Source organism: Chelonia mydas, chromosome 2 (assembly GCF_015237465.2).
Source record: "Chelonia mydas isolate rCheMyd1 chromosome 2, rCheMyd1.pri.v2, whole genome shotgun sequence".
Classification (NCBI taxonomy): Eukaryota; Metazoa; Chordata; order Testudines; family Cheloniidae; genus Chelonia; species Chelonia mydas.
In genome coordinates, this window is record NC_057850.1 from 217,009,521 (window position 1) to 217,031,426 (window position 21,906).

The following is a 21,906-nucleotide window of genomic DNA, read 5'->3' on the forward strand; positions in this document are numbered from 1 at the left end:
TGAGATTGGAGGTGGAGTGCCTGTGTACTGAGTTTGAACAGCCAGACACAAGAACCATGAGCTCAGCATGGAGCTATGCAACTGAGGGAGCCCTTGAAAAAATAACTTTGATGTGGTAGCGTGGGCTGTACTCTTCGTGGCCCTGAAGTTTTAGGGGCTCTTACGAATTGTTTGTGCTTAGTGTACATTTATGAATATTGAACTGTCTTTTAATGAACTTATGAATTGTGTGGTGCTTTCTGTACATTTATAATTTATTACACTGTTACTCACTGAACCTGTGAGTTCTGTCATCCTGTAGAGTTAAATGCAGTTAGTACTTTGAGTAGCGCTAGGGATTCTTCACTATGTTATGAAGTAATAAAGATAAACTTATTTCCAAAAAATAGAAATGTATTGCATACCTAAAACAGTGCCAAAAAAGTTTAATTAAAAAAATACAATAAAAACTTCTAAAATAAATTAACGGAATCCAACTTCAAAATCAGAAAGGTAGAAAACATTCCTGTCCATTTCAGTCCATTTTTGCTTCACATACACTATCTGTGACTCTCCCATGTCAGTGCATGTGAGGCTGTGGTTGTCCTTACTGTTGTCCCCTGGCATGGAGTGGTAGGGATGCAGCCCATGATGCCACATGGAATGTCGGAGTCCATAGCAAGTTGCTAAATTGGAGTTCTTCATTGACTGCAGAGAGAGCTGAGTATGTGATGTTGGACCTGTAGGTCAACAAGAGTCTGCAGCATTTGTGTTTGCTGCCTGAGTGCATCTCCCTCTCCTTTTCCTGTGGGGACACCTGAGCCTTTCTCCTGTCTGCTCTTTCCTTCTTCATACTTTCTGAAATATTTACCCTCCAGGCCCCCTATTTACAGTTCAGTGCATCACTGGCTTGCAGGATCTCACTGAACATATCCTCTCTAGTCCGCTTTTTATCCTCCTTATCATGGTCAGGTATGCCGCAGGGGACCACTCTAGGCCATAGAGGTAGCAGCTACAGATAGATGTATCGTTAGATTTACAGTTACAACAGAAAGCAAAAAATAAGTTTCAGAACTCCCTTCCCTTATTCCCATAAAAGTTTCAAATAAGACTAGCTTATTGACAGTTCAGTTTTGGAGTATCTCTGCACAGCATTGCCCTGCAGCCCCACCCCTGGGGAGTATGGACCACTGATGGGGAAGTGCGGGGGCGGAGGGGGATGAGGAGGGAATTTTTTGGTTGTATGGCCCCTATTTCCATGTGTATGAGTACCAGGCACTATTTTCCACAGGCAGTGGTGACTTTAGCTGATCTCTCCTATGAACAATAGCCTGTTTATTGCAATGGTGCCTGCCGAAGTCATAATAGAGTGGCATGGTAGTGTCCTACCACAGAGGAAGAAATAAGACTGCTATCTCTAGACACCTTCAGGAGAGGATTGCAGAGTGCCTCCATGAGATTTCTCAGGAGGTTACAGGAGACATCCCTATGTACGTAACAAACTGCTCTGCATGCCTGCTCCCTGCCAGCCCTACAGGGGAATGAAATGCAGATGACAACTCTACCTCTGTTTGTTGTATCAGTGCCTTATCTCAAATGAGTAAAACAATGAAAAGTCGATACCTGTTGTGATGCCAGCAGACCAGGTGCCAGTTCTTGCCATAGCCTCACTGAACATTGACAGATACATAGCTGGAAACCAGTCTGGCTCACATGTGTGTTAGTATTGTTAAAATAGATATTAGAGTTATAAGAATGTGTTTAGACTTTATGGAATGCTTATAGGATGCTGCATGTATTAATCCTACTTATAATATCCCATGTAATAAGGTAATGTTTCAATGTTTGCTCTGTAGCTATAAAAATGTTTGCTAAGGCTATGTCTACGCTGGCAATTGAATGACAAAATTTTTGTCTTTCAGAGGTGTTTAAAAAAAAAAAAAAAAAGGCAGCCCAACAACCCTGAAAGACAAAAGTTTTGCCACGACAAGCGTCAGTGCGAACAACGTATTGTCAGCAGGTGCATTCTCCTGCCGACAACAGAAACGCCGCTCGTTGGGGGTGGACGTTTTTTGTTGGCAGGAGAGCTGACAAACAGGGGCTACACTGCGCAACTTTTAGCGTCATGGCTGTAGCAACACAGCCATGTCACTAAAAGCTGTGTAGTGTAGACATAGCCAAAGACTGTAAATTCCCCACAGTCAGGGGAGACACATTACCAAGTGTGAAATGGTAGTTTATCACAAGAGGTGTTATCTTCTTCCCCCAAAAAAGAAGCTCTACAGACATCAGACAAGCCATTGTGAACAAAAGAGTTTGTTGATTGCTTCTCCCACACCTCTGAAGAGGGTATGTCCCATCACAGCCTGAATGTGGGAGAAGGGAATAAAAATGCATGTTAAGGAGATATTGGTATCTTTATGTTGTTTGGATTCTGAGGGGCAAAGATTCCTAAACATAAGCAGGAGGTCCCCAAGCTGTTTGGCTTGGGTTAGCCCTAAAAGACATAAAAGCTTGCTTATTATAGAAGCTTCCATTACCTTTTGAACTTAAGATTGTACCTCATTAATGTGTGTACATTTACCTATTTTAACCTTGTAAATAACTCTCATTTCTTTTTCCTAGTTAATAAAGCTTTAGTTTGTTACAGGTTTGGCTACAAGCATTGTCTTTGGTTTGAGATCTTAGTACAGTTGACCTGGGTATAAATGACTGGTCTTTGGGACTGGAAGTAATCTGTGTATTATTGTGATTGTTGGTTTAAAAAAAACATCTATGACAGAGGCAGGCTTGTCAGGGTGGTAAGATAGATCAGAGTATCCAAAGGGACTGTCTGTGGCTTCCTATTAAGACCGTTATCGTGCCTGAAGAGTTCACATTTATTACTTGGTTGGTGAAATCTAAGTTTGGGGTTCATGCCCTGTTTCTTGACAGTCTGCCCTGAGGTTGGCACTCACGGTTGTGATCCACTCTAGACAGCGTGATGCCTGTGTCCTGCTAATTTGGTCTTGGGTGGGTCACAGTCTTTACATTTGAACATTGTAAGGAAAAATGCACATGTACTCTTGCCTGAGGTTCCTTTCCCTTCATTGGGCTCATCCATGCTTGTCTGGTGGGATTGGCTAGACTGCGGTGGGGTCTAAAAAAGATCCTGCCTCACAGCATAGCTCAGTGGTCCCTAGGACCTTTCTATTGCTATTTCCAGGAGATTGTGGCGGGCACCTGACACCCCACCGTTGAAATGCCACCGCCGAGAAGCGGCAGCGGCAATAAGCGCCGCCGCCGAGAAACGGGAACGCTTTTCGGCGGTGGGGTGCCTTGTGGGCACACAAAAATGCCCCAGCAGGCGCCATGGTGCCCACGGGCACCGTGTTGGGGACCCCTGGCATAGCTGAAACCCCCCAGCTGCGTGTCCTCACCTTTGTCGTCCTCCTTACTGTTCACAGCAGTGGTCTGTGTCTTGGACTCTTCAGAGTTATCCGTAGTGGTCTGCGGGGTACTGGTGGGGTGTCTTCCAATTATGGCATGCAGTTTGGTGTAAAAGTGGCAGGTTTGCAGCTCAGCATCTGGTCAATTGTTGGGCTCTCTGGCCCGGTGGCTTGTGCATCACAGTTCCATTCCTTGTCATACCCTGCATCCCCTAAGCAGTCTTTTCATAGATGACCACTTTTCCACGACTGGTCTAGCTGAGCCTGCATAGACTCTTTCCCTGAAAGGCCCAGGAGATCCAATACGTCCTGTCTACTCCAAGCAGGCATGCTTCTAGTGCATGGAGCCTGCAGGGTTGGTTGGGCAGTTGCGCACAACAATAGACAGCTGCTAGGTGTGCTCGCCAAGGTGGGCAGTTAGGAATATGTGGGAGTTTTAAGAGAAAGGGTGTGGCTTCTGGGTTCTGTGACCCCCAGGCAGAGGAGTTCACAATTGTGATTAGAGCAGTCACTGCAGGACAGCTACTGGAGGACTAGGGTTGACGTAGGTCATGCAGTGTCTACACTCATGCTGTGTTGACCTCAGTAGGTCAACCATGGCTCAATGCCGTTTGGGGAGGTGGTGTTATTGCCTTGCCATAATAGAGTACTTACATTGACCTGAGACAAATTTGAGTGTAGACAAGTGATATAAGTCGATGCAAGGTGACTTACTCATAGGTATTAAGGTCAGAAGCGACCATTATGATCATCTGACTTACATCAACCTAACTTTTTACTGTAGACCAGGCCTAAGAATAGAAAAACTTTACGCCTCTATTTTTTGTCATGGCTACCGTTACCTGAATTGTGGGTGTGTCCTCACCAGTTTTTTTTAAGTAATTTTAACAGAATCACACATGGAAAGAAATTTTTCTGGATACGTTTTCAGAATTGAATTCTACCTTGCAGAATTGTTGTCTTAAGAATTATACCATCTCTTAAAATGAGTTACTAAAATTATCTTGTGTTCAATCCATTTTATCTTATTATACATCAAATTCAAGCATACATTACCTATCACCAAAGTAAGGACTAGATGCTGAACAGGAATTTATTTACAGGACCTAGCCTTTAAGATATGTAAATTGTAACATAACCTAAAAATAATTCTGTCTCCTTTCATGGGAAATTCAGCTAAAGATAAACTGAAGAAACAACTTGGATTACTGTCTGTGCATTTCAGTGGAAATTTAAAAAAAAAATCTTAATGTCTGTGCAGGTGTTTTAGATGTATAGATATCTGTGTAAAATCTATGTATTTTTTTTATATAAAGGGAAGAAGTGAAAGAACAACTAGAAAAGAAAAAGAAAGGATCAAGGGCATTGGCTGAGTTTGAAGAAAAGATGAATGAGGTTTGTGATTTGATTATTTTGTGTTGGTGGATCATTTAGAAAAATTATTCCACTTTGTGTTCCACTGTCATTAGCAGGATGAAAAGCCCACTGTGTGTGTGTAAGATTCTTCATGAGCTAACTTTGTTATTAAAATATTTAAATTAGAATTACAGCAGTTACAGAGCAAAAACCATCTTTTCCTTTCCCCTGCTAATGCAGAGTTGTTCTCTACAGTATATATCTGGTCAGGTCTAGTTTTGAAAAAGTGCCACCTGAATAGTATTTGAGCTCTTGTAATACACTAGAGGGCCACACACCTCATAGCTTCTGTAGGCCGAGCTTTTTGCGTATCCCTGGGGCTTCTTGCATCCCACTCCATGTGTTCCTGTGTACCACCCTCCTATCCCCCTCATATTTCAGGGACTCCCTGTAACTGCCACCCAATCTCCCCCTGCTGGAGTTGTGTGTGGTCCCCCATTCCTTCACTTCTCATATCAGATCCCCCATTCTGCTCCCCCTTGCCAACAGTTCTGTTTACCCCTCATTCAGCCACATGACGTTCCCCAGTCTCCCCTATCCACTCTGGATTCTGTGTGCTGACTTTTCCACCTTCCCACCCTACCAAGGTCCCATTCTTTCCCACATGTCAGAAGCTCTGCTTAACCCCTGCTTAATACCGGGTTCCCCACTCTTCCCCTTCCCCGCCCCCTGAGTTCTGTGACCCCAATTCCACCTTCCCACCATACCAGGGTCTCCCATCCTCCCACTCACACCAGGGGTTTTGTGGACATCTGCATTCAAACCTACCCATTATTATTTGTTTCAGAGATGCATCATTCAGGGCTTTGACACATTAAAGTCTATTGGGAGGATGAGCAGGGGGATATTGTTCTGTTGGAAGGTGATGGGTGCTATCAACCAGTTGCCTGAATGATAGACAGTCCAGAGGTGTGTGAAGCTGTGGCTGTGCTAACCAGATGGCAAGGGCTCCAGGTGTCCCCCATTTTCCCCTTTCTGTTTTCTGATTTTCCCCCTAATTTATAGGGTTCTGGCCCTCGATACCTAGAACATTCAATAAGGGTGGCACACAGGAAGCTTGGTGGTATACGGGAGGTGGAGAAAGAATGCAGGGAGACCCCGGTGGGTGCAGTGCACTCAATTTACAGAAGCAATAGTGTGTGAACCTCTATATTCAATGTGAAATCTTTTCATCAGAGGCTGTCCAGATCCTTACCCACCATCTTTTGAATAAAGAGACACTCATATTTGGTGGTACTTGATTTTTAAAAAGCGGATTACTCACATTGCTGCAGTGAAATATGTATGTATAGTTGTAAGTTTAATATCCTAATACAGATAGTCAGTTAAGGTGTTTGTGTATATATTTTTGTTTAAATAATGGACAGATCAAGGAGCACATTAGCAAGTTTTGTCAAATGAATATTAATCTGTTTATATAAAATGAAATATGTAATCCTGTAGGTTTAGGATTAGTTGAATTATCTTTTTAAAACCTGCAAAATAATACTTGGTGGCTCTGTCACAGATGAAATATTTCAAAGGTTCTTGTTAACACCGGTTTGAAAATTATGCCAATGGTCACTATCACTGTTTTTCAGAATTGGAAGAAAGAACTAGAAAAACACAGGAAGAAATTATTAGGTGGAAATGAGAGTTCCTCCAAAAAGAATGAGGTAAATATCTTAAGTCTGGTAAAGTATTCATGAGTTGGATTTTCCTGATGTGACATTCTTGCACTGAAACAGCCATCACCAAAGAATACAGGTCAAAATGCAAATTCAGAACTACTTTCCTTGTCTGTGACATATGTCAAGAGATCATGATACCATGTAACAAAATTATCTCTTTCTTTTTAGAAAAAGAAAAAGGAAAAGAAGAAATCAAATAGGGTGAGCAAAGTTTTCAGGTTTTTAAGTTTTACGTGGCTTGAGTTCCTGAAAAGACAAAATAAGAGTGTAATTTGGTATTTTAGGTAGATGTTTAAATAACTATGCTTGTGTTGCCTGTTATCTGAGAGTGGTAGTTTAGTTTGTATTTGAGTGGAAAAGGTTTAAAAATAAGAAGGTCTTACTTTAAAAATAGATCATTTGGCTAGAATGCCACACCTTTGTTTGCTTGAGGAAATATCACTCATACAGCTTAATTTAAGAAAATCTCTGCAGGCTAGAATCTTGGAACTAAGATCACTATAGATAACATTTGCAAATGCAGAGACATTTGGGAGAGTATTTGGATGTTCCTTTAACTATTTCTCAAACAGACAAAATGCTGCATCTCACAAGCTTTAATTTTTGTTGTGTTTGGTCAAGTTGTCTTCATCTTCCTCTTCTTCATCAAGCTCTGATTCTTCCAGGAGTTCATCTGATTCTGATGATGAGGTGAGAACTAACATACCAGAATTGTAATTTTTCTGTTTTCTTTGAAAATATGCTAGTGTATAATTCTAGAATATGCTTGTGCCACTTACTTTCTTATTCAGGTTATTATTAGGGTGGTGCATTCAAGAAGAAATGTATGCTTCTTGTTTTAACATGGAAATAGTGATTGTAGATTAGTCAGCATTTTAACAGAGGCTTCAATTTAGCAACTACTTATGCATCTGTTTACACACTATGAACTGTCCCATTTACTTCAGTGGAACTGCTCAGTGCATACTTTTAAGCACATGAGTAAGTCGTTGCAGGACTGGGGCCATAATTTTTTTTTGATTAATAGTAACCATTCATGGCCCTACATCTCAGGAAAGGTAGCCTGAACAGTTAGATAATTTGTCTGTTAGTACCCTGTTAATTATACACGAAGGGGTATTGGTTTATCTGTGAGATCTGAAACTATAACTGTAGTTTTTTTAAAGGCAAATGAGTTAAAGACCTGATATTTCCTATAACCAAATTAATACACGATAATATAGTGAATACGCAATACTCAAACTTGTTAAAAGAATTAACTTCTGGCCTCACAATTGTGCTCTCCACTCTTGTGTAAGAGACTAACATTTGGTCCCACAGTTTGTTGCGGGCCCTCAACTTTCGTTGAATTCAAAGGGAGTTGAGAGCTCTGAGCCTATGATTGGGTCCCTTAGCATTAATGCTTCACTCAGAAGGCTAGCAGAGACTTAGGAGTGCTACAGAGATAGCTGGAAGGAGTGGTAGTAGCAATCCCTTTTATTTATTGTGAAACAGTGGGTTATAAAGCAAGCCCCAAGGTGGCTTTCAAGTGATGCTTTGAAGAAAGGAAGCATATAATTGGGAACAAGAAAGGCAAGTCTGCAGAGCTCTCACAGGGAGATAGAAGACTTGCCTCTTTCTTTACAGCGAGGAAAGAAACTTCTAGTGCGCAAAGAAGTATAGAAATGAACATGACCTTAATAGATCTGTTCAATTAATAGATTTTTCTGTGCACCAAAATATATTTTATAGCAACATATTAAAAGAACACTAATGAAACACTTATTTTAAAAAAGTAATTTTGGTTCATGATAACTTTTTAACAATAGTTTTTGCAGTATATATATTTTACATGTAGATTTTAGGCTGCATCTACCTAAATGTTTTACTCTTACCTTTTTATGCATTGACTAAGGAAGGTTATCCTCTTGACTACAAATAAGAACTTCTGTATGAACGCTATTTATTTTGAGTGGCAGGTTTATAAACTGGATTCACTTTGATTTTTACAGAGAACTGTGTGTTATTTGGCATTTCTTTAAAGAAAGATAATTTCCCCTCTAAATTAAAAATAAAACCCAGGCACACAATTATTATTTTGAAAAAAATCTGTTCGTGGCATTTTAGGCTAGATCACTTTGAAGATGAAGAGTCAGGCCCTATGATATACTTTGGAAAAAAGTAATAAACAAGGAAACTAGAAAAATTTGGATTTATCACTAATATAAATTTTGAATAAATGCAGAAATATTATGAATATCATCCACTCTAAGAGCCAGTCATCTCTGTAGTGCTGTATTCATCAAGAGAGCATACTTACACATAGGACCTTGGGTTTCTGTGTTCTTCAGATTGAATATTCAGTTATAGCTTCACTATGAACACATACAAACTTTTTCTCTAAAACATTTATGGATAGGATAAGAAACAAGGGAAAAAACGGAGAAAAAAGAAGTATCGCTCCTTGCGGAAATCTTCTGAAAGCTCTACTTCTGATTCTGAATCAGACAGCAAGGTAAAATGTAATGATGTTTTAGCATTGGGAAGTTTTCCTTTATATTGTAAACATTATCTGATTTTGGTTTTGCATATCCACTTTTTTATTTCTCTTTCAAACATACAATGCTACTTTATGGGAGCAAGCAGTGCTTCCAGCCTTCTGCTTCCATACTCCAAGAAGTATTATCCTTATTTGAGCTCAGTACGCTGGCTGAAAGGAATAGTTTGATCTTTAGAGAGCAGACTTGTCAATGATTCCAAACTATTATCACTAACTTTCGAATTATAAATGTGCCTTATTTCCTGTCCAAACAAGCTCTGTTTTAGTGTACAATAAGCTAACATTTAAAACCTATAAATGTCTTAATTCTTTGTCAGTGTGTTGTTTTCACGTGTAGGGGGTTTTTTTAAATGAAGGTCTGACAGGATACCAGTGCTTAAAATACACCTCTACCCCGATATAACACGATCCAATATAATGCGAATTCGGATATAACACGGTAAAGCATTTCCCCTCCTCCCCCCTTCCTCCCAGGCTTGCGCAAGTCTGGGAGGGAAGGGGGAGAAGTGGAGCGGCAGCGCGCTCAGAGGAGGAGGCGGAGTGGAGGTGAGCTGCGGAGATGAGGGGGGGGGCGTGCGGGGAGGGCCGCAGCAAGTAACGGGGGTGGGGGCGCAGAGGAACCGCTCCCCGTCCCAGCCCATCTCCGTTCTGCCTCCACCTCCTCCCCCCCGAGCGCGCCACTGCTCCGCTTCTCCCCCTTCTCTCCCTCCCTCCCAGGCTTGCCGCACCAAACAGCTGATTCACAGCAAGCCAGGGAGGGGGGAGAAGCGGAGTGGCGGCAGCACGCTCAGGGGAGGAGGCAGAGGTGGAGTGGAGGTGGGCGGAGGGGCAGGGCAGGGAGCTGCCAGTGGGTGTTCTACACCCACCAGTTTTTCTCCATGGGTGCTCCAGCCCTGGAGTACCCACAGAGTCGGCGCCTATGGTGGCAGCATGTCTGGCTCCAACATGCTGCTCTGAGCGGCGTGTTAAGGGGGCCAGGCCAGGGCCGGGGGGTTGGATAAGGGGCAGAGAGTCTTGGGGGGCAGTCAGGGGACAGGGAGAAGGGGGGGTTGGATGGGCCGGGAGTTCTGAGGGGTCAGTCAGGGGGCAGGAAGTAGGTGGGGTCAGAAAGGGGGCGGGGCCAGGCTGTTTAGGGCGGCACAGCCTTCCCTACCCTGCCTTCCATAGCAAGTTCGATATAACTCGGTTTCACGTATAACGCAGTAAGATTTTTTGGCTCCTGAGGACTGCGTTATATCGGGGTAGAGGTGTACTGCCTTACCAGATGTCTGTGGGAAAAGTACTTTCCCTTCAGAAATTGTACACTCTGCAGCACAAATCGAGCCTTTCATAAATGCAGTTATGGGGAGGTTTCCCTTTTCTTTGCTCTATTTGGAGTCGTGCATACCCAATTAATTAAACTTTCTGTATGAATTTTGGACTTCATCCTGTGTAAACTAGAAAATAAACAAATTGTAAGGAGTCTGTCAGCAGTTCTTTACACTATATCAGGTAGAAATTATATTTTTGGCATAAACACTGGTAATCTAAGAAGCCACTTATGAAAGCTCTTTGGGGCTCAGTCCTGTCTTCATTTATCTGTAAAGTACCTAGCTTAGTGTATGTGCTATACAAATAATAACAACTAGCTCTTTATATAGTGTTTTTCATCCATAGATATCAAATGATTAAATCATTCCTCACATACATACACACACCAGTTTTTGTTAATGTAAGTTTGAAAATTCATCCCTCACACACATAATGGGGGGGGGGGGGGACACGACATTTAGACACCTCCTGCTGCTGAATTGGAGGACAGAAGTCTCCGTTCTTTCTCTCTCCTGTCAGCTGAGGTGAGGTGGGCGGAGAGACTCACTACCTTGCCATTTCTTCCTTCCTAGTTATTCTCCATCTCTGATACTTTCTTCACTCTGTTGGCCCTGCTTTCATTCTGCTTTTTCTACTGGGTCATGCACTATATGCCTCTTTGCTACGCTTTCAGTAGAAATTACTTGTCTTGTATTATCACCAGACAGGAAGGAACAGCAGAGAGGCACTCCATACACGGGGATCTAATGGGAAAGCAGAACATGAACTGTTCTTTTGGAAGTATGCTTCATCTTAGGCTTCATCCTGTCCCCTAGGATCTCCCAAAGGGTTCTTTTCTCACCCAACACTTGTGGACTCTGCCGTGGTAGCGTGTTGTGTTTTTTTTTAAGATTCTTAGGAATAGAGTGATGGTGGCTGACCTCCTATGTAGGTTGTATGTATGTTCTGCTGAGCAGCATTCTATTCCTTGATTCCCCACAGGCCTACCAGAGTAAGAGCAGTGTCTTTTTATACTGCAGGGCAAGGACTGAAGCAGTTGTACCAAAATGGTAGTTTTTTCATAATGCTCATGTGAATTGCCAGGGAAAATATCTCAGACCAATTTGTTAGACTGTAACCCAGAACAACCATAACAGCTTTGAAAAGTAGGCCCTTTTATCCAGTGTAATATATCTGGTCAAGATTCTGTTGTGATTCATACCATTGTGTGCTGAAACCATTATGTAAAATTAATTATTTTCACCTTCTATTTAGGACAGCACAAAAAAGAAAAAATCAAAGGAAGAACATGAAAGAGAAAAGGTAAAATATTAAGTACTTGAAAAATAAAAATCTGTCTCAAAAGGGCATTTTATACAAATATAGACAAAGGACCACATTTTTAAACAGAGGCACAGATCTTGGGTAAGGCAGTTGTGAACCTATGCTTGCACATCTGAGGACAGATTTGCAAAGGTCCTCAGCTTCTATCTAAATAATTATTGCCAATGGGAACTGCTGGGTGCTGAGCTCTTAAGAAAATCTGGTCCCAATAGCTGCCGAGTGCAAAAATTGCTAGTTATGTGGCAAATTTGCAAACTTGTTCAAGCAGATAGGGTGAATTTAAGAACAAATGTCTAAGTGGCTTTCAGGTGGTCTTCTGTTTTTGTTTTGTTTGTTTGTTTGAATTTACACCGAGGACTGAGAGTCATCTTATTAGCTGCTGCCTCCAGGGAGAAGTCTTTCTTATAGTAGCTGGGCATCAGCTCTCTAACATTGCCAGCCATTCAGCACTCTCCTCTGGGCTTATACCATTCCTTCTTTCATCAGCAGGTTAACAGTAGGTGCACTTCAATTCCCTGTGATATCCAGCCGTAACACTAGGTACTCTCAGAATTTCTGGATCCTCTGCACCCAAAGATGAGTGTTAGCGTAAACTACTCCTCCTGTAAACCACAGAGCATTTGTGAGAACTTAAAATAAAACAAAAGAAGGTTTATTTAAGAAAGAATAAAGATTTAATGAGAAATGAGAGAGAGTGATGGAAACAAGTACTTACAATACAAAACAAAATCATAAAACGCAAACCTAGGTCTACACTTATCAGTAGTTACCCTTCCTACCTAATAAAGTAGATTTCCCCCCAAAGTTCAGTCCTTTGCAGAACTGGCTGGTTTCTCAATAATAACCTCTTGAAGTCCCTTCTAATCCTACATGTCTATGATTCCATAATTTAAATGAAACGTTAAAGTCAGTGGTTTTGTCACAGTCTAAGTGTTGTATTATTTTAAAGGCTGCACTTTCCCAGCAAACAAAATACTTATGTGTTTTATTTTGTGTAGGACAACAAAAGTCTTAGTAGAAAAAGGAAGAAAATTGATCGTGGGAATGGACCTTTATCATCTGAATCGCTATCAGAGTCAGATCCTACAGAGGAGGTCAGTGTGAAAATACAACCTAAATTTCAAATTTTAAAAAAGTATATTTGGTAAGTTAAATGTGTATAAGTGAGTAAACTAATTTGACTGTACTTAACTCATCAATAGACTAAGTGGCAAATTATGTATTATCCTGAAGCTGTTCTAGCTCAGTTTAACTGGATTTCAGCAAAGTGACCTATCTCAAAGTTGTATAAGCACAAGCCTATTTAAAAAGGACTCTTGCAATTCATTAAAGTTAGAACACTTACCACTTACTGATTATTTTGAACTATTTTGTTATAGTTAAAATTCCGAATACCATAATATTCACTAACATCACATTAAATGCTTGACATATTGACAGTTTATGTGACTGTCATTTCATTAGTGTGTGTACAAAGGCAGGGGATTTCCATCTCACTTGTATTAATGTTCATTACCACTGGACATTGATTACACTTGCATTGTTTGTTTTTTTTAAATCAAGAGGGTTAATTTGAGTTTAGTCCCTGTTCTAATATTGAGATCCTTTCATCATAGTGGATTGATTTAAATCAAGTACTTGTAATCACCAATTTTAATCATGATTTAAATCGGTAAGCAGGAAACCTTGATTTAAATAGTTTTAGCTCTGTTTTGCTTTTGTACTTTTTATTAAAGGTTGATTTTCATTGGTTGATAACCATTACAGCATGTTTATTTACACCTAATTTAGCCTGTACACTAAGTTTTGTACCTCTTAGTAGGATACACTGTATCGATACACATTTATTCAAACAGTTATCTAGCTTACCGTACATTTATTGAGATCTTAATTTTTACTCTTTTTTATTATGTTAGCAAAAATCATGAATGAGGCATTTACTAGATGGTTGATTGATTCTTTTTATCAAAACATGTTTCGTATTTAAAACTGATGTATTAAACAAACGAAATACCTGTAGTTAGTGAATTTAATTGATTTGTTTCTGGACACAGTTTCCTTTATGGTTGTAAAACTAGTAGATCTCATCCTCTCACTCCTAGCTTTTATTCATAGCTTGGAAGAGGAAAGCAAGTTTTTGTGCTTTTTCAACTCCTAGTTGGTTTCTTAACTTTGAATCAACTGTTCTTTGAATTGAACGTGGTATAAACTGAAAGGAAGAAAATTTTCTCTTTGCACTTGCAGAAGAGGCTACCGCTGTCAAAAGCTGGTTTAGCATTTCAGCAGACTCTTTGGTTCCAGGTACTTAAAGAGTGACTTCCTCCAGTTCAGTAGTATGACTTTCTTTAAAACTTCAGCAGCAAACGTGTACTGCTTAATATTATTATTTTAAATTTAAATAATTTTGATATATTATAGTAAGTTAAGTCCAAAATAGGTTGTCATAATTTCAGAGGTAAATTTCAAATTCAAGTTTAAATAGCTTTATTTTTAAAAATTAAACCTGTATTTAATTTACATTTTAAAAATTGATTTTATTTAAATTATCCATTTTTATCCACTCTGTTTTCCATATAGAATTCCAGACTATGTGAAGGCTAGGGAAAATTGGAGTTGTTATGTGTTTTTTTCACATAGGTAGTTTTAATAATTTTACTGGCATCTACATGATAATTCCCTGCTATGCTATATGTTGTATAAGTAGACAGACATTGTTTCCTTGAAAGCACTCAGCATTTTTTATTTTCAAAACCGGATGATACTGGCTAGAATGATTTGCCGAAAATAGCACAAGATATCCCAGTGTATTTCTTCATATTGTTACAACATTATATGCTGTACCATATTGTGCCGTCATGTTTTATAGCCAAAGCTAAAACTTTTTATTTACAGGTATTTTTGGAAATATTGTTTGGCCACAAAAGCTTATTAATTATTTTTTTTAGGTACAAGTGAAAAAGAAAAAAAACAGTGAAGAAAGAGAGAAAGTAACAGCAAGTATCATTCCTATTCTCATATTTTTAGAAAGTGTCTTAACTATGTAAGAAATTAGCATGTGCTTTTGTTGTCTCGGACAACACCCTTTACAAAGTTGAACATTTTATGGAAAATTCTACTCTCAGGTACACAGTTGTAAATCCAGAATAACTCAATTTACTTCTGGAAGCTCCTTGGCCTTTACATCAGTGTACCTGAGAACAGAATTTGGCCCTGTATTTGTAGATTCAAGACCAGAAGGCACCATTGTGATTATCTAGTTTGACCTCCTGTATAACACAGGCCCCAGAACTTCCCCAAAATAATTCCTGGAGCTATCTGTATGTTATCTAAATACAGATATGTATGAGTAGAAAAGTTATTTTCTAGATGGAGTAAATGTCAAATATGTTTACTTACGTTCACATTAATAAAATGGAACATTACCAGCGTATATCATATCGGGTTTATAATATACATCCTGCTCCACAATATGTAGGAAGATATTCTGTTCTATGCCTCATAAGGTCTGTCTACATTGCATCTGGGAGTGTGCTTCTCAGACTGGATAGACAGACATGCGCTAGCTATGCTCAAACTAACCCACTAAAAATACCAGTGTGGATATTGCAGTGTGGTCTGCAACACAGGCTAGCCACCTGAGTATGGCTAGCCCATGCACTGGACTAGACATACCCTATAAGGTGCAGCACTGAACTCTCAGCCCAGAAAGAGGGTGGGGAATGAAGTTAAGGCAGCTTTAAAACACCTTTGTTCCCTCTTGATTTTGGGTGGCTGCAGGGGCCCCTGGCATAACTTGAAGAGCCTTGGAGGCCTATGTAGGTTATAGTAACTGCCCTGTGGGCCCCAGCAATGCTCATTCTCCCCGACACTGGATACTGAGTCCCTCCCCTGGCACACACTCTATGCCAGAGTTTGGGAAAGAGTCCTCAAAAGGCTGTCCCAGTAGTGCGTATGCTGGGAAATGCTCCTCCAACTGAATAAGGGGCCTTTACCATCCCTTTACACCTCTCTGGCCTTTTTACCCGGTACAGTGGGTCAGGAGCTGGGATGAGGATCTTGTGTTTAATTTCTTTACAAGGACCTTCTGCATTAATCTCTCTTAAACTGTTTTGTTCAGTAAGGAATCTACATAGGGATTTGAAGTTACAAATTTTCCAGAGTTGGGCAGGTTGTCAGCCACGTGACTCCCAGTGGCTGATGTGTTGAGCTTTTTCTTTGAAATAAATGTACATTACATACATTGTATACTGCACTGAAGCTGTATATCTTGTGTATAGTAGAATAGATATATATAGTATTGAGTGACAACTCTTTGTATCATTGTTATAGCATACAACATAACCTGGTCCTGCATGCCTTACTCAGGAAGAACTACTGACATTTTGCCTGATTAAGGACAAGAGGGTTGTTCTACTAGTGTATGTGTTTCTGAGTTTAGAGTATTAATGTTAGGTCCTGATCCTGCAGCCATTCTTTGACTGTATAAGGGTTTTCACAATTGAGCTCCTACATTATCCCAAATTAAACGAGGCATAAGTGCTGGAGGCTGGAGCCTAAGACAGTTTATTTTACTTTGTCAGGAATGGGGAAATCTAACTAAAATGTGATTAAATAGGGCTTCCTACCCTGCTCTTTCACAAGTATGCAAAATGCCATTTGCATCACAAACACCCATTATCTTACTGATTTCTCAAAAATGTATAAAGTGTTCATGTGACTTAAAAGATTAGGAAACAAAATTAGAGACAATGACTATTTCAGACCTCTTACCAGACCAAAACAGAACTAACTTTAAAAAAATCATTCATAGTATTCTATCTTTTTTTTTGTTCTATACTGTTTATTTACGTAGTAATCTTTTATCTGAAATAATTTTGGACAAATACCCTTTCAAGGTTCTTACACCACTTTGTTAGCTGAATTTTAATAAATGGGTTTTGGCTTATGAAATAACTAACATTATTTAACTGTTTTAAAGGATAAAACAAAAAAGAGAAAGAAGCACAAGAAACACGGTAAAAAGAAGAAAAAGAAGACGGCTGGTTCAAGTTCAGATTCAGAATAACACTTAAAAATCAAGCGTGTCCCTTCAACAAAAGTGCAATGACTAAAGGAAACTTCAACTGTGAAAATTATCGCAAACTTTACCACACTGCATGAGTTTTCCAGTGTTTTAGAAATATTACTAGACTTTCAATAGCCAGCCAGGTGCTACTATGCCCAAAAGTCCATTGTTGTTGCCTGCTGCTTAATACCTGGGGTACAAAATTCTTTTAATTACAGTAGCCAGTGTTAGTTTAAAATCATAAGAGAGGGTGGTCCAGCTAATATGTAAAATATTAGGAAATAGAATGCAACCTTTTAGATACTAAAAATAGTGTTTTAACAAGTTAGTAATATAGTCTAATTTTTAAATCTGCGGAAATAAAATAAAAAATTCATCTTGAGGAATATAACATAAGACTATTGATACTTGGTGACTACTAATGCCATTTGTGAAATGGCAATAGAATAGTAACAATTTTAAAGGTTACTTTTGTAGAAGTATTTATGATAATTTTGCCCTTTGTTTTCTTTTGGGAGTGTCACCATTTTGGCTAGCTGAATTAGGGTGCCTTTGATCCTTGCAAAATCTATCTATTTTTAACAGTACAACAGCTATATTTCCTAGGGAGATCAGAACTGGTATCAGCAGGTTTTTCCTGAATAAACAATTCTGGGCCCCTAGCATGTACTTCTGCATTAAGTAAGAGCAGTGACACACTGCAGCATAACTTGACATCCAAAAATTAAAGACTTTACCTCCACTTAATTGAAATGATGCTGAATACTGTGCTATTAATATGCATTATATCATTTAAAGTAATTTTGAGTTTAACTGAACATTTCTGGCAAACACTGGTAGCTTTTTTTCCTTTTGCATTGCCATTGAGATATTTAGAATTATTTTGTATGTTTTGTACCATTTTTAAATAACGTACAGGTATTCAGTTGTAACTAGTGATTTTTTTTATGAATTATGTTCCAGGTGTGGAGCTTCATGTATGTATTTACTTTATTCTTACAGTAAATTCATTTGCTGTGATAAAATGCACACTTGCTGAAAATATTTAGCATGTAAAAAGCAGGGTTTTGATAACTAACAGCTTCATATTGAAGCTGATTTTACTCTAAGCAAGTTCAGTGGCAGACCTGTTATGCGGATGTGTCTTGTTATATAAAACTACTGCCAGAATCTCAGTAAAGATACTCTTTAAAAAGTTTGTCTTTGTATTTTTGGACCATGGAATATTGACACAAACAGATTGAGCTATTTTACTTGCACCTGCAACTACTTCAGTAACAAAAGAAACATAATAAATTAATAAAACATACACAAAAACTAAAGCAACCCCAGACTTCAGCTTTATACAAGTATGCCCTCTCTCATCCTCTCACTCTTGTCTCCATGGCCTGGTCTGCTGTTGCCTTTAAGGTATTCCAAAATGTTCTGCTGTAGAACAAACCAACCCCTCTCAACCCCTTGCATGCATGCTAGTTACTAACTACCTTAAGTACAGTACTAAAGTGGAAAACATAGTTTTCTGCTACTCAAGAATTCTAGCATGTTTCCTAAACAATCATAAATTTGCAAATTATAAAGAAAGAAACGGGAATTAGGAAGATATTAATATTTTTGCTAGTCTTCAGTCAAATTGACTTCTTCTTCAAGCAAGTTCTTGGAAACATCCCAATTTTATTTTATGAAACTGACTTCCTATCACTACTAGATTAAAATTTATTGAAAGGGTTCTTGATCAATCATCCGTGCTGCAGCTAGGTGAAATTGCTGGTTTTTAAGACAATTGCATCATTATTAAGAATAAATGTAAGACTTCAGGACAGAATGAAGTAATTTATATTAGGCTTGATGCTTTGAAAAACTAATTTGAAAATTTGTCCTATTGTAATTTTAGATTAAAATTTATAATGAACTAAATTATAAATGCTACTACTGGTAGGGAATCTTACTTGAATCTTATGAAACTGCTGTAGACAGAACATTAAAAATGAATGCCCTGAGCCTGCAAACTCATGAGCAGGTATGTGACTTTACTCACATAGATAGTCTCATTTACTTCAGTTAGACTACACATGTGTTAAATTAATCATGTACATTAGCATCAGGAGCTACTATGGTATATTTATTAAATGTTTAGTAGCATGAAATCTTTGTCACTTCAAAATCAAATTGCTTCAGTATTAACAATGAAAAAAGTTACTCAGATTTTCAATACTTTTAAAAAGTTATAGTGAACTTTTTATATATATCAGCCACATTTTCCAAAAATAGGAGCATAAAATTAGGTTTCTACGCGTGGGATTTTCAAAAGTACTTAAGTGACTTAGGAGCACAAATCACATTGACAGCAAACCCTGATGCAAGTGTATAGTCTGGTCACAGCATTGTAGCTTTCTTGACTTGTGTAAGTTCAGTATACCAGTATGTGGGTGTTTGGTGTTAAGGCCCTGGATTATTAGTCTTTTTCAGCATACGTGAGCATTTTAAGTGTGAAACTTCTTCATAGAAAAGTCTGAAATTTCTACTAACGTTTAAGAAACTAAAGAAAAATGTACAAAACATCCACTTATCAGTTTGTTTATACAATGGGAAGAAAGTACAGAACTAGCAATGTGTGCATTTAAAATGTTTTAAATTTTAAAAATTATTTTTGTACACCCTTTTTCAAGAGACGGTCAAGTACTATCCTATAAAGTAGCTAGTAAATGTTTAGCCTCCATACACATAAGTTTGAAATCAAATTATTTCCCTTGACTGTTCTCCTTTTACATGTGGTAAACATTGATTTTGTATTTTTTTTTTTATTTGGAACACAAGCCATCATGTTTTTTTGCCTTCTCATCCACTGCAAAGTTTTTATTATGGCTCAGTCCTAAGAGGGGTTGAGTGCTCTCAACTCCCATTTAATTAGTGGGTGCTGAGCGCACTCAAACCATTGAAGCATAAAGCCTTTTAGGCAGAGCTCTGGCAGCAGTATTTCTAACCACTTTATGTTGTCTCTGATGGTTGGCATTAGAGCAGCTAAGGAATGCTGTTGTATACCATATGTACATTTAAGGGAGGACATTCCTTATGATGTTGTAATTACAAAGTAGATCATGCTTCTAAAGTAAGCTAGTTGACTGGATTTGTAACATCCTCAAAGGGCCAGGCCAAATGTCCTATATGTGGAGTTAAATGTAGGCAACAAAATAAAAATGGCCTGACTTTCACAGGTGCTGAATACCTGCATCAACTTCAGTGGGAGTTATGAGTATACAGCACCTTTAAAAAGATAGTCACACCTAACTTTAGAACCAGCACTTTCACATTTGGATGTTTAACTTTGAATCAGGAGAAGTATGTATCCTTTTATGATTCTACACAGCTTGAAAGGTTGACACTGCCTGAGTATTTAACTTCATAAGGATGTTGTTCAAACTGTCTCATATGAGAGGGTAAGAACATTGTTTTAAAGACCTGGCAAAGTTTGGCAAACCAGAGCCTCTTAATACAATATAATATTTGCAGTTGCGGAGTGACCAAAGGGTGGGCTTTGGCACCTGAACTGGACCCTCTGAAAACAGCTGAGCTGTCTTTTAGGTCGGGTCTGGGCTGTGCTAGGTCTTTTCTGAACAACAAGGTGATCTGTGCAAGCACCACTTCCTGCCTCATATTTACTGGTTATAAATAAAAGCTGCAGTAGAGCTTTGCTCACTGCGAAGTGTTGCACGGATAAGCAGTCCAAGCTTCCTTGACTTACTTGGAGGCACTGAAATGTGCAAGCATAGAGCCAGAGCCATCCCTTGCGTATGGCGAATCGGGGCAACTGCTCCGGGCCCTGTGCTTCGGTGGGCGCGTCGTGGGGACCTGGGGGGCCAGGCTGGCCCGGGGGTGGAGTTAACGGTTCAGGGGACGTGGCCAGCCCCCAGGGGTTGGTGGGAAGCGAGCGTTCTATTTCTTTTCCTTGCTTGCCGGTGTGGCGACACAAATCTCAACCCTCCCCTTTTGCAACTAGATGCAGTTTCCCCCACGCAAAGTGACCATCTTGGCTACTTCTCAGGACTTGCTAATGCCTGGCCAGGGTTGCAAATCAGGAGGGATGGGGTTTTAGTTGAAAACACTCACGATTTGCTTCCTCCTTGCTAATGTGCCAAATTGATTTTACCGCCTGGTCCAGGGGTTGCGAATCAGGAGGGATGGGGTTTTTGTTCGAAAACAGTCACAATTCCCTCCCTCCTAGCTAACGTGCGCAGTTGACTGCCAGCGGCCTAGCGCTGCTGGAACACACCAGTGCCAGGCTGACCCCATCCATTGCCCTTCTGCCCCGGACACCTCCCTTTTCTGGGACACCCTAGCACAGGAGCCAGCCTGGGACTCTCCATCGTCCCTTGCCCGCCCCCCCCCCGCCCCCCGCAGACTGGTGTCCCCTCCCCACACCAGATTTAACCTGTATAAAAAATGTTAAGGGGGGAGCCATTCAGGCTGCTTTGTACCGGGCCCCCCACCCCCCTAGGGACGGCCCTGCCGAGAGCAGACCTCGGCTGTCTGCTGCCCAGTCAGTGCCCATTAAGGAGTGGGAAAAGCGAAAACTGGAAAGAAAGGCAAAGCGCAAAAAATGCAGGCCAAGGGCTCTGACCCATAGAGCACAGCTTCGCCGCTCACGGTCCAAAAGCGGAGGGAGTTTTAGTCCCAACCAGCAGCACTCTGCTGCTCTGCGGCTGGCCCCTGCGGTGGGTTCTCAAGCCTCCAGTGCCAGACAGCCTGGACTACGGCCGCTCCGCGTTGGAGTGGGGAGGGCGGCCCGCGGGGCGGAGCGGGATCCTCGCCGGGCCGCCTGGCAGAGTGGCGGGAGAGCAAGAGGACGGCGGAGGGGTGAGCGGCGGCTCAGCGGGAGGGGCCAGAGCTGAACGTGGCCATGGGGCGCCTCGAGCAGCGGGCGCCGCTGAGCCGTGGCGGAGCTGAGGGGCCCAGAGGCCGAGTCGGGGGGAGGCGCACTAGAGGAGTGTGGGCCCGCTGCGCACGGGGCTGCGGAGCGAGGCTGGCTCCTGACAGCACCGCTGGGGGAACGGGGTTCGACGGAGAAATGGACCCGCTCCGTCCCCGTACTTGGGCGAGGAAGCAGCTGCTAACGTTACTGAGCAACGACGCCTTATGAGGCCCCGCCCCTCCGCGGGACGCCCCGACTCTCGCTTTGTG

The 21,906-nt window shown here is 40.5% G+C and overlaps 1 protein-coding gene across 5 annotated transcripts in view; it reads left to right on the forward strand.

The window, feature by feature from the left end:
- Positions 1–17,926, forward strand: part of FAM133B (family with sequence similarity 133 member B) — a 24,811-nt gene extending 6,885 nt beyond the window's left edge. For 2 of the 5 annotated variants that reach the window (XM_043541204.1, XM_037890692.2), the window contains 9 exons: positions 4,724–4,802; positions 6,404–6,478; positions 6,662–6,694; positions 7,115–7,183; positions 8,892–8,987; positions 11,598–11,645; positions 12,665–12,760; positions 14,612–14,659; positions 16,645–17,926. In XM_043541204.1, the coding sequence (XP_043397139.1) occupies positions 4,724–4,802; positions 6,404–6,478; positions 6,662–6,694; positions 7,115–7,183; positions 8,892–8,987; positions 11,598–11,645; positions 12,665–12,760; positions 14,612–14,659; positions 16,645–16,731 (631 nt within the window). In that variant the 3' untranslated portion in view covers positions 16,732–17,926. Of the gene's footprint in view, positions 1–4,723; positions 4,803–6,403; positions 6,479–6,661; positions 6,695–7,114; positions 7,184–8,891; positions 8,988–11,324; positions 11,393–11,597; positions 11,646–12,664; positions 12,761–13,910; positions 14,664–16,644 lie in introns of those variants that run through there. The other 3 variants (XM_037890695.2, XM_043541205.1, XM_043541206.1) reach the window with 3 other exon arrangements.
- The last annotated feature ends 3,980 nt before the right edge of the window (positions 17,927–21,906 follow it).